General features: G+C 46.8%; 1 protein-coding gene across 2 annotated transcripts in view; it reads right to left on the reverse strand.

Annotated features, from left to right (window-relative positions):
• The window catches only part of adam22 (ADAM metallopeptidase domain 22), a 308,389-nt gene that overhangs the window by 44,747 nt on the left and 248,489 nt on the right, over positions 1 to 15,153 (reverse strand). For both annotated transcript variants that reach the window (XM_060900250.1, XM_060900249.1), the window contains exons 19-23: positions 14,626 to 14,676; positions 14,469 to 14,532; positions 14,247 to 14,352; positions 14,037 to 14,156; positions 13,784 to 13,952 (exon numbers count right to left, since the gene is read on the reverse strand). In XM_060900250.1, the coding sequence (XP_060756233.1) occupies positions 13,784 to 13,952; positions 14,037 to 14,156; positions 14,247 to 14,352; positions 14,469 to 14,532; positions 14,626 to 14,676 (510 nt within the window). The remainder of the gene's footprint in view (positions 1 to 13,783; positions 13,953 to 14,036; positions 14,157 to 14,246; positions 14,353 to 14,468; positions 14,533 to 14,625; positions 14,677 to 15,153) is intronic.

A 15,153-nucleotide genomic window follows, 5' to 3' on the forward strand; every position in this document is an offset into this window, starting at 1 on the left:
AGGAGATGCTTCAAATCTATCAACATACACAAAATCTGTTCAGCTTCTGGGGCCCTGCGCCCCTCAGACCCACGACTCCTGGGGAGCTGCGCCCCCCAGACCCCCTGCTAAAATTATTTCCTCGGATTTTGTCATTTCTATTTCACAGTCCTGATAGAATAGCTTTAGACATTTATTTAATTCTTCCTTGGATGTTTCAGTTCTGTCATTTTCAAACTTCTTTGAGCTTTTGAACCAGTCTAAAGAAAATTCAACAAATTTTTATGCTTAAAGCAGATACGCAGAGCCATGGCCTCACTTTTGTTTATAAATGCCTTGAGACCTCAAGAATGGCACAGGAATAGTTTTAAGCATTAACAATAAATCTAATATAGTAATTTTTATGATTAAAGTGATTCATATAAGTAGCGGTCTGAGTGAATGACCTTGATGTCCGTAACGTCACAGCAGGAAGGCTATCATATATATAATGATATACGCCTTCGTCAGTCTGAGGTTACTAAGAGTAACTTTGTAGAGGTGTTTAAATTAGCGAAGGCGATGTCCGATGCTGTAGTATGCTCTGGCCCCATCTCAATGCGGTGTGGCAATGTAGCTTACAGCAGGTTATGGTCGCTGAACTGCTGGCTGTCCAGGTGGTGCTCTGAAAACAGCGTGGACTTTATAGACAATTGGGCTAATTTTGAGGGCCCTGCTGGCCTGTTAGGGCGGGATGGTATCCATCCCACTCGGGAAGGTGCTGCTCTCATTTCTTGCAGCATAGGGTCATAGTCTCAGAACAGGCCTAGTTAACTTCTGACAATCCAGAGCCAAGGCCAGGGAGCAGACAAACAGGCTAAACCGACTGTCTGCTAGCTGCACAGAGTCGTCACTCAGGGTCCACTACATCGAGACTGTGTCTGTTCCCCAAACTCAACAAAAAGGTAGAAATTTTCAGAGTTTGTTCCAGTAACCTAATCAGTATGAAATTAGATCATACTGACTGTACAGCCGCTGCCAGCACCTTTGATCTAAAGGTGGGGCTATTAAATATTAGATCTCTTATATCTAAAGCGCTAATGGTTAATGAACTCATTACTGATCAGGAGTTTAATGTACTTTGTTTAACTGAAACATGGATTAAGCCAAATGAATATATAGCATTAAATGAAGCGAGTCCTCCTGGATACAGTTATATACACCAGCCTCGTCTAACTGGCAGAGGAGGAGGCGTCGCGGTTATTTATAATGATTATCTAGATGTAACACAAAAACCTGGTTATAAATTTAATACATTTGAAGTTCTTCATACTCATATAATGTATGTAGCCTTGAAAAATAGGTCTACCCAGTTAATTCCATTGCTTATTATTTACAGGCCCCGGGGCCATATTCTGAGTTTCTTTCTGAATTTGCAGATTTTATCTCAGATTTGGTTATTTCCTTAGACAAAGCTTTAGTTGTCGGAGATTTTAATATTCACTTCGATAACCCAGAAGACCCTTTAAAAACAGCGTTTGTGTCCATTTTAGATTCAGTAGGGATTAATCAGAATGTCATCGGACCGACCCATAATGGTGGTCACACCCTCGATTTAATACTAACATTCAGGTTAAACGTAGACAATTTAGTCATACTTCCACAATCTGAAGTTATCTCAGATCATTATCTCATCTCATTCAAACTATGTCTGAGTAATAATATATGCACCTCACCACACTACTGTATTAAACGTACATTCGCGTCAACTACTGCACAGAGCTTTATAAATGATCTCCCAGAGTTATCAGCTTTGATTGGGTCACTGTCAGCCCCTGCAGAACTTGATCAGGCAACTGAATGCTTAGAGTCAACGTTCCGCCATACTTTAGATAATGTAGCTCCTCTTAAAAGGAAAATGATCAGAGACAGAAAATTAGCACCCTGGTATAATGATGACACTCGCACATTAAAACAGACCACTCGAAAATTGGAATGTAAATGGCGTCAAACAAAATTGGTAGTGTTCAAATTAGCGTGGTCTAAAAATAATAAATAAAAAAATTGGTCTAAAAATAATAAATTCTTCTCTCACGATTGGCTATGTACCCAAATCCTTTAAACTAGCAGCTATCAAACCCCTGATTAAAAAACCTGACCTTGATCCCTGTCAGCTGTCCAATTATCGGCCAATATCAAACCTCCCCTTTATCTCCAAGATCCTTGAAAAAGCTGTGGCACAGCAATTATGCTCATATTTACATAGGAATAACATTCATGAAATGTATCAGTCAGGATTTAGACCTCATCATAGCACAGAGACAGCACTGGTTAAAGTAGTAAACGACCTACTGTTGGCGTCTGATCAGGGCTGTGTCTCGCTGCTTGTGTTGCTTGACCTTCGTGCAGCATTTGATACCATTGATCTTCCATTCTTCTGGATAGACTAGAAAATGTTGTGGGAGTTAAGGGAATGGCCCTCTCCTGGCTCAGCTCTTATTTAACTGATCGCTATCAGTATGTTGATATACCGTAAATGGTGATATTTCTAGATGTACTGAGGTAAAGTTTGGTGTTCCACAAGGTTCTGTCTTGGGTCCACTGTTTTTTTCTTTATATATGTTACCTCTGGGTGATATTATTCGTAAACATTGTATTAGTTTCCACTGTTATGCTGATGACACACAGTTGTATGTTTCTGCAAAACCTGATGAGAGACACCAGCTTAATAGAATTGAGGAATGTGTGAAGGACATTAGACACTGGATGCTTATTAACTTCCTTCTGCTTAACTCTGACATGACTGAAGTACTTGTACTAGGACCACATACAGCTAGAAGTAAGTTATCTGATTACACAGTAACTCTGGATGGCCTTTCTGTTTCTTCACATGCAGCAGTAAAAGACCTCAGGGTGATTATTGACCCCAGTCTTTCATTCGAAACTCACATTGATAACATTACCCGGATAGCTTTCTTTCATCTCAGAAATATTGCTAAGAAATTTAATGTCACTACATGATGCGGAAAAACTAGTTCATGCTTTCGTTACCTCCAGGTTGGATTATTGTAATGCCTTACTGTCTGGATGTTCCAATAAGTGCATAAACAAGCTCCAGTTAGTTCAAAATGCAACAGCAAGAGTCCTTACTAGAACTAGAAAATATGACCACATCACGCCTGTCTTATCCACACTGCATTGGCTCCCAATCAAATTTCGTATTGATTATAAAATACTACTATTGACCTTTAAAGCACTAAATGGTCTCGCACCACAGTACCTGAGTGAACTTCTGCTCCTCTATGACCCGCCACGCCTACTTAGATCAAAAGGTGCAGGCTATCTGCTGGTACCTTGTATAGTGAAGGCTACATCAGGGGGCAGAACCTTTTCTTACAAAGCCCCACAGTTATGGAACAGCCTTCCAAGTAGTGTTCGGGAATCAGACACAGTCTCAGTGTTTAAGTCTAGGCTGAAAACATATCTGTTTAGTCAAGCCTTATGTTAATGGTATTTATGAGGTAAAGGTGTAGATCTGGAGGGTCCTCAGACATAGAGTGTTTTGGTAAACTGGGATGTATGGATGCTGTCAGTCCCCACTCGCTTGCTCACTCGAGTTTGTTGACGGTGTAGTGGCTGCTGCTTTATGTCCCAGGGCTCCCTCATGCCTGTGTTACCTTCTGGCTCTCCCCTTTTAGTTATGCTGTCATACTTAGTTGCCGGAGTCCCTGCTTGTACTCAGTGCAATACGTATACTATTCCTACTTATTCAGGTGACATTGGGCATACCTAACAACTTGTGTTTTCTCTCCCTCTCTCTCTCCCCCCCTCCCCCCGAATCTGTCCCTCTGAGTTACATGGAGTCAACAGGAAATCTTTTGGTGGAGAGGGTGGAGACCTTGACTGGCTCTTGTAGCCTGCAGGGAATCAGCTGTCTGACATTCTGTCGCATGTCCCAGACCCGGTGAAATGTAACTGAATTGTCTTGGCCAGCCCTAAGGGTCCCATCTGCATCTGCCTGCACTCACTCTGATCTATCATTCCAACTGTCTCATTGCTGAGGAGTGTGCTCCCATCACCCAATCAAGCATCCAGCCAGAGCAGGTCATGATATTTTTTAACCATATTAACATGCCATTGTTATGTATTATGCCTGATGTCAGGACTCTCGTCTCTGCGAGCCTACCACACAGACTTAATACTTGTGTTATTTTTAGACATTGACACTTGTTGCCTACACTTATTCAGGTGACAGTGGGCATACCTAACAACCTGTGTTTTCTCTCCCTCTTCCCCCCCCCCCCCCCCCCCAAAATCTGTCCCTCTGAGTTACATGTCGGTCCTGGGATCAAGATGCTGACCTCTTCTGCTCCTCGGACCTGCTTGATCCATCCTGATGCCCTGTGTCTGGTTGGAGTCTCATCGCATCGCTCCTGTGGAGGGTGGCCCCATGAGGACAGTTGAAAGTCACACCTGGAGGACGCTCTGGACTCTTACAGTAATGCTTTTATGGCTGAGGACTGCAGTTGACTTGCTAACTTTAGGACTGCAGTTGTCATGAACAGTTTTGCACTCAAGTTTCCATCAATGAAGAGTTACAACATCAGCAAAACTGTCTTCATGTTAAAACTGTTAATATTATAGTCATGCTGTCTGTTGTTTCCCAAATGAGGATGGGTTCCCTTTTGAGTCTCTCGAGGTTTCTTCCTCATGTCGTCTGAGGGAGTTTTTCCTTGCCACCGTCGCCACAGGCTTGCTCTGTTAGGACTAGGACTGTTTTGGCCTCTAGAGGCCGCTGTTATTTCCTTTTCATGTCGTGTTTATTTTGGCCTCTAGAGGCCGCCACTGTTCCTGTGTTTTGTGTTTGTGTTAATTGCCTAATTATCTTCACCTGTGTCCTTAATTAGTTTGTCTATTTATACCCCTGAGTTCAGTCCTCTTGTCACGGAGTCTTTGTGCTGTTATGTTTATCTCCAGTTTCCTTTGTACTGTGTTTTTTGATCTTCTTAGCTTTTGAATTTTTGCACTTTGCTTTTCTTTTGGATTATACTCTTTGGTTTTTTTTTTTGTCTTTTGTTTTGCCCTGTATATAGTGTATATAGTTTAAATAAACCTTTTGATTCTTTTTCTACTTCCGCCTCACGCCTCTGCATTTGAGTCATCCCCCTGGTGGCCTAGTGGGGGTTTGCTGGATTATCACACCAACGAACCAGGTTCGAATCCCAGCAAAACCCTAACAGAAAGACTCCGTCATGACCGACTCAGCAGAGGCTGCTTCAACTGTCTACCCGGCCAACCTTCAGGGAATTATGGCAGCTTTGACACGCTTCGGAGCGACCATGGACGCTCATGGACGTACGCTCACCAGCCAACGTGAGGCCCTCGCTCGCCACGAGGAACTGCTTCAGCAAATTGGGAAAACCCTGGCACAGCTGACATCTCTGCCTGCATCTCCTGCTCCTGATCCAGTTCCTGCTCCTGATCCAGCTCCCACTCCTGCTCCAGTGCCTCCTGCAATGCTGCCTTCTTCACCTCGCGAACCCAGCCTTCCTGCACCACAGAGGTATGACGGCAAGCACAGTGAGTGCCGAGAGTTCCTTACCCAGTGTCAACTCACCTTTGAGCTTCAGCCTACCACCTACACTACGGATCGCCGCAAGATTGCCTTTGTGATCACCTTATTAGCTGGTAAGGCGCGAGCCTGGGCTACTGCTATCTGGCAAAGACAGGGACCTGAGTGCTTTGATTTCCAGCTGTTTTCTGAAGAGATGCTTCGGGTCTTCGATCAGGCAGACATCAGTACCGACGCAGCCCGAAAGCTCATGTCCATCCGGCAAGGAGGAAGCGTCGCAGATTACGCCATCTCGTTCCGAACACTCGCAGCAGTAAGTGGATGGAACGAGACTGCCCTGGTGTCAGCCTTCCACCATGGTCTGTCTGACCCCATCAAGGACGGTCTGGCCTCTATTGGATGCCCAAGTGACCTCGAAACCCTCATCTCACATGCTATTCGTCTGGACAACAGGATGAGAGAACGCCACCAAGCCTTGAGCCCCCCCAGCCTCCCTACCTCTACCTGGAGACCGTCTACCTCCTTCAGTGACTGTCCAGAACCCATGCAAGTGGGTCGTACTCGCCTCTCCGCATCTGAGAGGGAGCGCAGAAGGAGGGACAAGTGCTGCATCTACTGTGGCAAGCCTGGTCACTTCCGAGCATCATGTCCCGAACTCTTGGGAAAAGGACCGCCCCGTCCAGCCGAGGGAGGGTTGTGACGGGGCCTACCCTCTCTCCCGGACTCCCTGGTCAAGGAATCTACATCCCGGTCTCCATCTCCTGGGGTGAGTCTGTCCACTCTTGTCAAGCTTTGATAGACTCAGGGGCGGCTGGGAACTTTATGGATATTCACTTCGCCCAAAGCATCAATATTCCGACTGCACCTCTTGAAGTCCCACTGTCTGTGTCTGCCCTCGATGGCCAAGCGTTAGGTGATGGAAGAGTCACCCAAGTTACTTCTCCAGTTTTCCTCCAGTCTCAAGGTCACAAGGAAGAAATATCCCTGCACCTGATTCCTTCACCTGAGTTCCCAGTTATTCTAGGCCTTCCTTGGCTTACTCGCCACAACCCTCGCATAGACTGGGTAACAAGCCAGGTTGTGGAATGGGGCCCTGCATGCCATGCCTCTTGTCTGCTCTCTAGCTCTCCTGTGTCTCCTGCCGAGCCCCCTGATCTCACCGAGTTATCTCAAGTTCCCACAGAGTACTGGGATCTCAAGGAGGTATTCAGCAAGAGCAGGGCCGCCGTTCTTCCTCCGCACCGGGCCTACGACTGTGCCATCGACTTGCTCCCTGGGACTACCCCTCCTCGTGGCAGACTGTTTTCACTCTCTCAGCCAGAACGCAAGGCCATGGAGGAATACCTCAAAGATGCCCTGGTCTCTGGGTTTATTCGACCCTCCACTTCACCTGCTGGAGCCGGCTTCTTCTTTGTCGGCAAGAAGGATGGGGGGCTCCGACCATGTATTGATTACAGGGGCCTGAATAAGATCACTGTGCGCAACCGATATCCCCTTCCGCTGATGTCCACAGCTTTCGACCTGCTCCAAGGCGCCACCGTCTTCACCAAGTTGGACCTACGGAACGCATACCACCTCATCCGTATCCGACAGGGAGACGAGTGGAAGACTGCCTTTAACACCCCGTCTGGGCACTACGAATACCAGGTGATGCCCTTCGGACTCACCAACGCACCAGCTGTTTTTCAGGCCCTAATCAACGACGTCTTAAGGGACATGATTAACCTATACGTTTTTGTCTACCTCGACGACATCCTTATCTTTTCCAAGACCGTGCAGGAGCACCGCCACCATGTCCGCCAGGTTCTCCAGAGGCTGCTACAGAACAATCTGTTCGCCAAGGCCCAGAAATGCGAATTTCATGTTCCCGAGGTCTCCTTTCTGGGATTTATTGTACGGACAGGCCAACTCCAAATGGACCCTGCCAAGACCCTGGCCGTCCGGGATTGGCCTACTCCCAAGTCCGTTAAGGAGGTTCAGCGGTTCTTAGGATTCGCTAACTTCTACCGCAAGTTCATCAGGAACTTCAGTTCTGTGGCAGCACCCATGTCAGACCTCACCAAAGGGACAGGTGGATCTTATGGCTGGTCTCCTCAGGCAGAAAAGGCGTTCAAAGACCTCAAGGACTGCTTCTGCACGGCACCCATTCTGGTTCTCCCGGACACCTCCCAACCATTCATCGTGGAGGTGGACGCCTCGGACAGTGGTGTCGGCGCGGTGCTCTCTCAACGTTCGGAAGGAAAGCTGCACCCCTGCGCTTACTTCTCCCACCGCCTGAGTCCTGCTGAGTCCCGGTACGATGTGGGGGATCGAGAACTGCTAGCGGTCAAACTGGCCCTTGAGGAGTGGAGGCACTGGCTGGAGGGAGCACAACATCCATTCCTGGTTTGGACTGACCACAAGAACCTGGAGTACCTCCAGCAAGCCAAGAGACTGAACCCTCGACAGGCTAGGTGGGCCCTGTTTTTCAGTCGGTTTGACTTCACCCTCTCATACCGCCCCGGCTCCAAGAACACCAAACCTGACGCACTGTCCAGACTGTTCTCTGCCACTAACAGGGAGAATGAAGTCGGGCCTATTATCCCTGTGTCCCGGATTGTGGCCCCTGTCCGCTGGGGTATTGAGGAGGCTGTCCGACGAGCCCAATGCCAGGACCCCGGTCCTGGGACGGGGCCACCAGGCCTCTTGTACGTCCCACATCAAGCCCGGGCCAAGGTTCTCCAGTGGGGTCACTCTTCCCCTCTCACCGCCCACCCGGGAGCTCGGAGGACCCTGGACTTCCTGAAAAGACGCTTCTGGTGGCCTAACATGGAGAAGGAAGTAAGGTCATTTGTCCTGTCCTGTGAGGTTTGCACCAGAACCAAGAACCCACGACAGCGTCCCCAGGGTCTCCTGCATCCTCTGACCATTCCCCGGCGTCCCTGGTCCCACGTGGCAGTCGACTTTATCACGGGTCTCCCTGAGTCACAAGGTAACACGGTCATTTTGGTCTTAGTTGACAGATTCTCCAAGGCCTGCCGCTTCATACCACTGTGCAAACTCCCCTCTGCTCTTGAAACTGCGAAACTTTTGTTTAATCATGTCTTCCGAGTCTTTGGTCTTCCACAGGACATCGTCTCAGACCGAGGGCCCCAGTTCTCCTCCCGAGTGTGGCACGGGTTCTGCAAGGTCATCGGAGCCACTGCCAGCCTCTCCTCTGGGTTTCACCCACAGTCCAATGGTCAGACGGAGAGGCTCAACCAGGACCTGGAAACCACCCTGCGAGGCCTGGCTATGGATAACCCGACATCGTGGAGCACCTGGCTGCCATGGGCGGAGTACGCCCACAACACCCTGCAGTCATCGGCCACCAAGCTGTCGCCATTCCAGTGCCAATTCGGGTTCCAGCCACCTCTGTTCCCGGACCAGGAGGAGGACGCGGGGGTGCCCTCGGTCAACCAATATGTGAGACGGTGTCGCAAGACCTGGAGCAAGGTCAGGAAGACCCTCATACAGACCTCCAGAACCAACCAGACTCAGGCCAACCGCCATAGAAGACCTGCACACGCTTTCCGCCCTGGGCAGCGTGTTTGGCTGTCCACTAAGGACCTTCCACTGCGGGTGGAGAACCGCAAGCTTGCTCCTCGCTACATTGGCCCCTTCAAGGTGGTGCGCAGGGTGAACCCTGTCTCCTACCGGCTCCAGTTGCCCCGGACCCTGAGGATCAACCCCACTTTCCATGTTTCCCTGTTACGGCCCGTACTGACGTCTACGTATGCCCCTGCCCCTAGGAACCCCCCACCCCCCCGCATCTTCCAGGGGCAGACTGTGTTCACTGTGAATCGCCTGCTTGACTCCCGCCGGGTCCGCGGCGGGTTGCAATATCTGGTGGACTGGGAGGGCTATGGTCCTGAGGAGCGCTGCTGGGTTCCTGCTCGGGATGTCCTTGATAAAGAACTATGTCGGGACTTCCATTCGGCCCATCCGGATCGCCCTGGGAACGTCAGGAGACGCTCCTAGAGGGGGGGGTCCTGTTAGGACTAGGACTGTTTTGGCCTCTAGAGGCCGCTGTTATTTCCTTTTCATGTCGTGTTTATTTTGGCCTCTAGAGGCCGCCACTGTTCCTGTGTTTTGTGTTTGTGTTAATTGCCTAATTATCTTCACCTGTGTCCTTAATTAGTTTGTCTATTTATACCCCTGAGTTCAGTCCTCTTGTCACGGAGTCTTTGTGCTGTTATGTTTATCTCCAGTTTCCTTTGTACTGTGTTTTTTGATCTTCTTAGCTTTTGAATTTTTGCACTTTGCTTTTCTTTTGGATTATACTCTTTGGTTTTTTTTTTTTGTCTTTTGTTTTGCCCTGTATATAGTGTATATAGTTTAAATAAACCTTTTGATTCTTTTTCTACTTCCGCCTCACGCCTCTGCATTTGAGTCATCCCCCTGGTGGCCTAGTGGGGGTTTGCTGGATTATCACACCAACGAACCAGGTTCGAATCCCAGCAAAACCCTAACATGCTCATTGGGGATAGATTAGGGATAAAATTAGCTCATGTTTTAAGTCGTTCAAATTCTGTAAAGCTGCTTTGCAAGAATGTTTATTGTTAAAAGCGCTTTACAAATAAACTTGACTTGACTATCGGTCTCATTGCCATTTCCGCTATACTAAAACACAGAGCTGACTGCAACTCTGATCCTCCATTTTGAGCTAATTTATCGCCATGCCACATAGATGTGTTGCTGGTCGGTGCAGCAACATGACAGAAGGTGGATTTACATTGCATTCATGGCCCAAGAATGTTCAAACTGCAAAGATTTGGAGGCGTTTTGCGAGAAATTCATGGATTGGGCACCTACAAAGTGGTCTCTCCTCTGCTCTGCACATTTTACTGAAGACTCGTACGAGACCTCTGATCTGTTGAGGAGCGCTGGCTATAAGCCTGTATTGAAAGCGGGTGCAGTACCAACAATTAAAGGAAAAGAAAACTACAAGAAAAGGAAAGTAAGTTCAGTTGCACCAGTTCTCCCGGAGTGTGAGCCGAGCAGTAATGGCAGAGTACTCAGTATGGAGAAAATGGAGAATGAGTGGAGCAGCCATCTGATTTCTCCACTGGATATGCTTGCCTCAGCAGCAATATTTCGCCCTTGCATGGAAGAAACGAATGAACGGAGAACTGAATGAACAACTGAAAGTCAGATTGTTTCAAAACAATCAGCCACAAGATCGGCCTTCAAGAAGCGAGAACACAGACGGGTAAGCTCCGACTCTCATTTGGATACAAAACAACAAAAACAACAACACTCGTTCTTTACCTGCATTTAGATTAATACATGTAACTTGTATTGTGTGTTTTAAGTTACCGGTATGAGATTATTTAATTTGCTTCAGAATGTGATCGTCTCAGTTCATCTGATTATTTAATTAGCCTTTTATGTTTTATCAGTGAAAATGCATGCATGTACATGTATGTTGCATAAGTTATAACAACCATCCTGTTTTAATGAGAGTCACACGAGACTGTCAGTTCAATTCCATCCAATTCTCTAGACGGCTTTGTCCTCCGGCTTTATTTCATAAGGGTGGGGCCTCTGTGGCCGACGTGTTACTATCGGATTCACTTTCCGACGGTTTGAGCTGATACGGTTTTACGTGTATAGCAGTAGCGTGTACACACACTCCAATTTCAGGACTATCACAGTCCGATGTATTACTATCTGAGTAATCTGAAGAATCTCCAGTAAATCCGAACGAAGAGGCCATTGCAACCACTCTCGCCTGCCGAGTCTGGCTTTGGTCTATAGCACCGGTTACCGCTGTGACGTCACGCACTCAGGGCTGGCTGGCTCAGCTCGAATGCCAACTTTACGGTCGATTTTAACTCTCAGAAACATATATTTTTTTATTCCCAATTATGCAGCATACAAGAGTCAAGGATGCAGATACTATCCACTCAGAAATGTATTTAAAAATAAAGGTTCTGTGTATCTGCTTTAAAAATTAAGAATGTAAACAAACTGGCGAAATGACAGGAATAATTTGTGAAAAATGCGATGATAATAATAATAATAATAATAATAATAATAATAATAATTCTTGAAAAAAAGATACGTTCTTACCATCAGATACTTTCATTACGTATTTTGTTGCTTTTTTGTATTTCGGGGGTTTTGTGTTCGAGTAGAGTTTTTATTTCATCCTCGGTTTGTTCAGCAAAACGCTCCGCCATTTTGTTTTTCTCTGTTCACGGTATATGAGCTGATAGCCTAGTAGTAGAGTAGCCAATCAGAGCACGTGGTTCCTCATATCCAGTGAATGTGGATAGAATAATTTCTGTTAGGAGACATTTATCTAAAATTTATGAAAGGAATCTCCAGTGTCAAGCTTTTTAACAGTAAGTTTTCCACCTTCAGGAAAGAGGACGCTACGTTTCCTGTACGTTTCTAAATGTTTGTACCTGCAACGATATAAGTAAATATAGCTGCAAGCAGCAATGTGGGGGCCAAGCAGAATATGAGCCTAGTCGTCAGGCTAGCAGAATGCATTTGGGCCAGACAGATGGTCACGAGCACCCACAAGAAGTTTCATGTCGATATACCATCGTTTGACTGAGATACAAGGTCATTTGCTGTTCGGCGGCTTCACCATCAAATTTGATTGAATGTGATGGCTGAAATTACTTCAAGTGTACTAGGTGTGTGTGTGTGTGTGTGTGTGTGTGTATGCTAAAAGACTGCTGAGATATGAGCTCAATGGCATATGAGCCAAAACACATTTTGTATAGTTATAGCGCCCCCTAATGGCCAATGTGCACCAAATTTGGTATGGGCCCTTTTGGAGGGGTGGGGCATAATTCCACCAAGTTTGGTTAAGAAACGTCAAAGGGCTGCCGAGATAGGAGCTCACTTCCTGTTTGGCGTCTTCGCAGCTGTGTTTCATTGGCTGCTGCGGCCAAACAGTTTTAAAATTTCAAAACACTGAGCATAACTTTTGTGCGGCTTGGTCCAATGATGCTATGTACCAAGTCTGGGAAAAATTGGTCAGAAATTGAGGGAGGAGGAGCAATTTAATTGATTTTAACAAAATTCAAAATGGCGGAAAATCTACCGAGTGGAATATGACGACATACGGCGCGTTGGATTCGTTTTGACCGAAGGATTCCAGCGATATTGACGATCAGACGTACGGTACAAAAGTAAGAACCAGAAATGTACTTCCAACTTTGACCTGTTGGTGGCGCTAGAGAGTTTGAGGTGGTGAGTTGAAATTTGCTGACAAGAACCTTGAGGCAGCCTAGAATCAGTGTGCCAAATTTCACAACCTCTCGTCAGACGGTTCTATGGGATGCCATAGAATTTCATTGATTTTAACAAAATTCAAAATGGCGGAAAATCCTCAAGGCAGAATATGACGTCATAGGGTGCGATGGATTCGTCTTGACCCAAGGATTCCAGAGATAGTGGAATTTTGTTTCTACCCAAAACGCATCATGAGATATGAGCCAAAAGTAATTTTTCCTAGTTATAGCGCCCCATAGCGGCCAATTTGTTCCAAATTTTTTGTGGGCCTTTTTGGAGGGGTGGGGCATAATGCCACCAAGTTTCGTTAAGATACGCCAAAGGGCGGCCGAGATATGAGCCACACTTCCTGTTTCGCGTCTGCGCAGCCAAATTTGATTGGCTGCCACGGCCAAACGCTTGTGAAATTCAAAACACTGAGCGTAACTTTTGTGCGGCTTGGTCCAATTATGCTATGTACCATGTTTGGGAGAAATTGGTCAAAAATTGAGGGAGGAGTAGCATTTTAATTGATTTTCACAAAATTCAAAATGGCGGGAAAACTATCCGGGCGGAAAATGATGTCACAGGGTGCGTTGGATTCGTCTTGGCCCAAGGATTCCAGGGATACCAAGTTTTTGAAAATCCGACCAACGGTTCAAAAGTTACAAGCAGAAATGTACCTGCGACTTTGACCTGTTGGTGGCGCTAGAGGCTTTGAGATAGAGCCCTGAAATTTGCTGAGAGGAATGTTGAGACTGTCTAGAATCAGTGTGCAAAATTTCACAACTTTTTACCGGACGGTTCTATGGGCTGCCATAGACTTGCAGAGGCGGAAGAACGTTGAATAATAAGAAACAGTAGAAACCCTGTGGGTGCCTGCGCAGCTTCGCCGCTTGGCCCCCAATAACGTGAACTGGATTCAGAGATGTTCCACAACAGGTGATGTACTGGAAGTATAAATGGATAGAAAGTATGATGTGTTGTTCATTACACTCATACCCCGTGTCCGGAGCAGATGACTTTGTCGGTGGTCCCGGGGCAGGTGCTGAAGTTGAAATCCTGAACCGGAAGGCATTTGTGGTTGAAGCAGATCCGGTCGGTGCCACACGCCGTGCCGTCCTCCACGTACCCCAGATCAGTGTCTCCGTCAATCATCACATGTCCTCCACTGGCACATACACACATTTTCATTGAGTGTACATTTGAAATGCGCATGTGTACATTTTCACTGTGTGTGTGTGTGTGTGTGTACCTGCAGTCTAGTGAAGCACTATGTTGGGCCACGGAAAATGAGGTCAGGCCTCCCTGCAGCTCTCCCAGTCTGGGTGCAGGTGAGATGTTTGAGCACAGCAGGTATCCACACTGCACATCCCTAAAACACACACACACGCTAGCATCATCACATCTGTTTCACACCAACACACACAATCCTACCCTGTCCCTCTCACACATTCACACTTACTGCTTTTTACACTGGACCCAGGTGTCCTTCTCCCTGCCACAGTTCCCCTTCTCAGTTCCCTCGATGTTTAGCTTCTCGTAACAGAACTTATCAGCAGATGTCGCCTCTGTAAGGACATTATACCATAATTACAATTAACACTGACACAAAGGATCCTTTCTGAAACGCGAACCGCGGAATTAACGGAAGCCGATATTATAAACTTATCATTTTAGCACTCACTCTCTCCCCAGATGTACTTGCACTGCCTGTCTTTAGTTTTGCATCGCCCATTAAAGCACCGTCCCTGAGACAAGAGCAACACAGAAAACACAGCAGGGTTAAGTATATTCTCATCGATTTAGCCCCAGTGTTAATAAAACCCCCGAATATAAATCACCTGATCCTTTTCACAAGTGTAGCCGTCCATTTTGTGTACATTTGGAGGACACTGTAAAGAGAAAAAAAAAAAGGTGAATGAAACTTAGCTTCTTTAATTCTCAATTCTGATTGGTCAAAAAACGTTGATTCATTTTTGTGGCTACTGCTTCATAGAGGCGAGACGAGGCGAGGCAGTAGCCACTGTGTCATCGTGTTGTAAGAACGAGTGTAACAATAGCGCACTGTGCATGTGCACAAGCATTACAATCACCAGAACGGCGAATTGTGATCTCGCGATACGAACAGTTGATCTCGCGTTATCAAAAGACAAGAACGAGTTGAGCACAGAACATTCTTTGCTTTTGGAAAAATATTCTCATCATACATAGATAATGTGGCGGCACGGTGGTGTAGTGGTTAGCGCTGTCGCCTCACAGCAAGAAGGGCCGGGTTCGAGCCCCGGGGCTGGCGAGGGCCTTTCTGTGTGGAGTTTGCATGTTCTCCCCGTGTCCGCGTGGGTTTCCTCCGGGTGCTCCGGTTTCCCCCA

Source organism: Neoarius graeffei, chromosome 19, assembly GCF_027579695.1.
Source record: "Neoarius graeffei isolate fNeoGra1 chromosome 19, fNeoGra1.pri, whole genome shotgun sequence".
Lineage (NCBI taxonomy): Eukaryota > Metazoa > Chordata > Actinopteri > Siluriformes > Ariidae > Neoarius > Neoarius graeffei.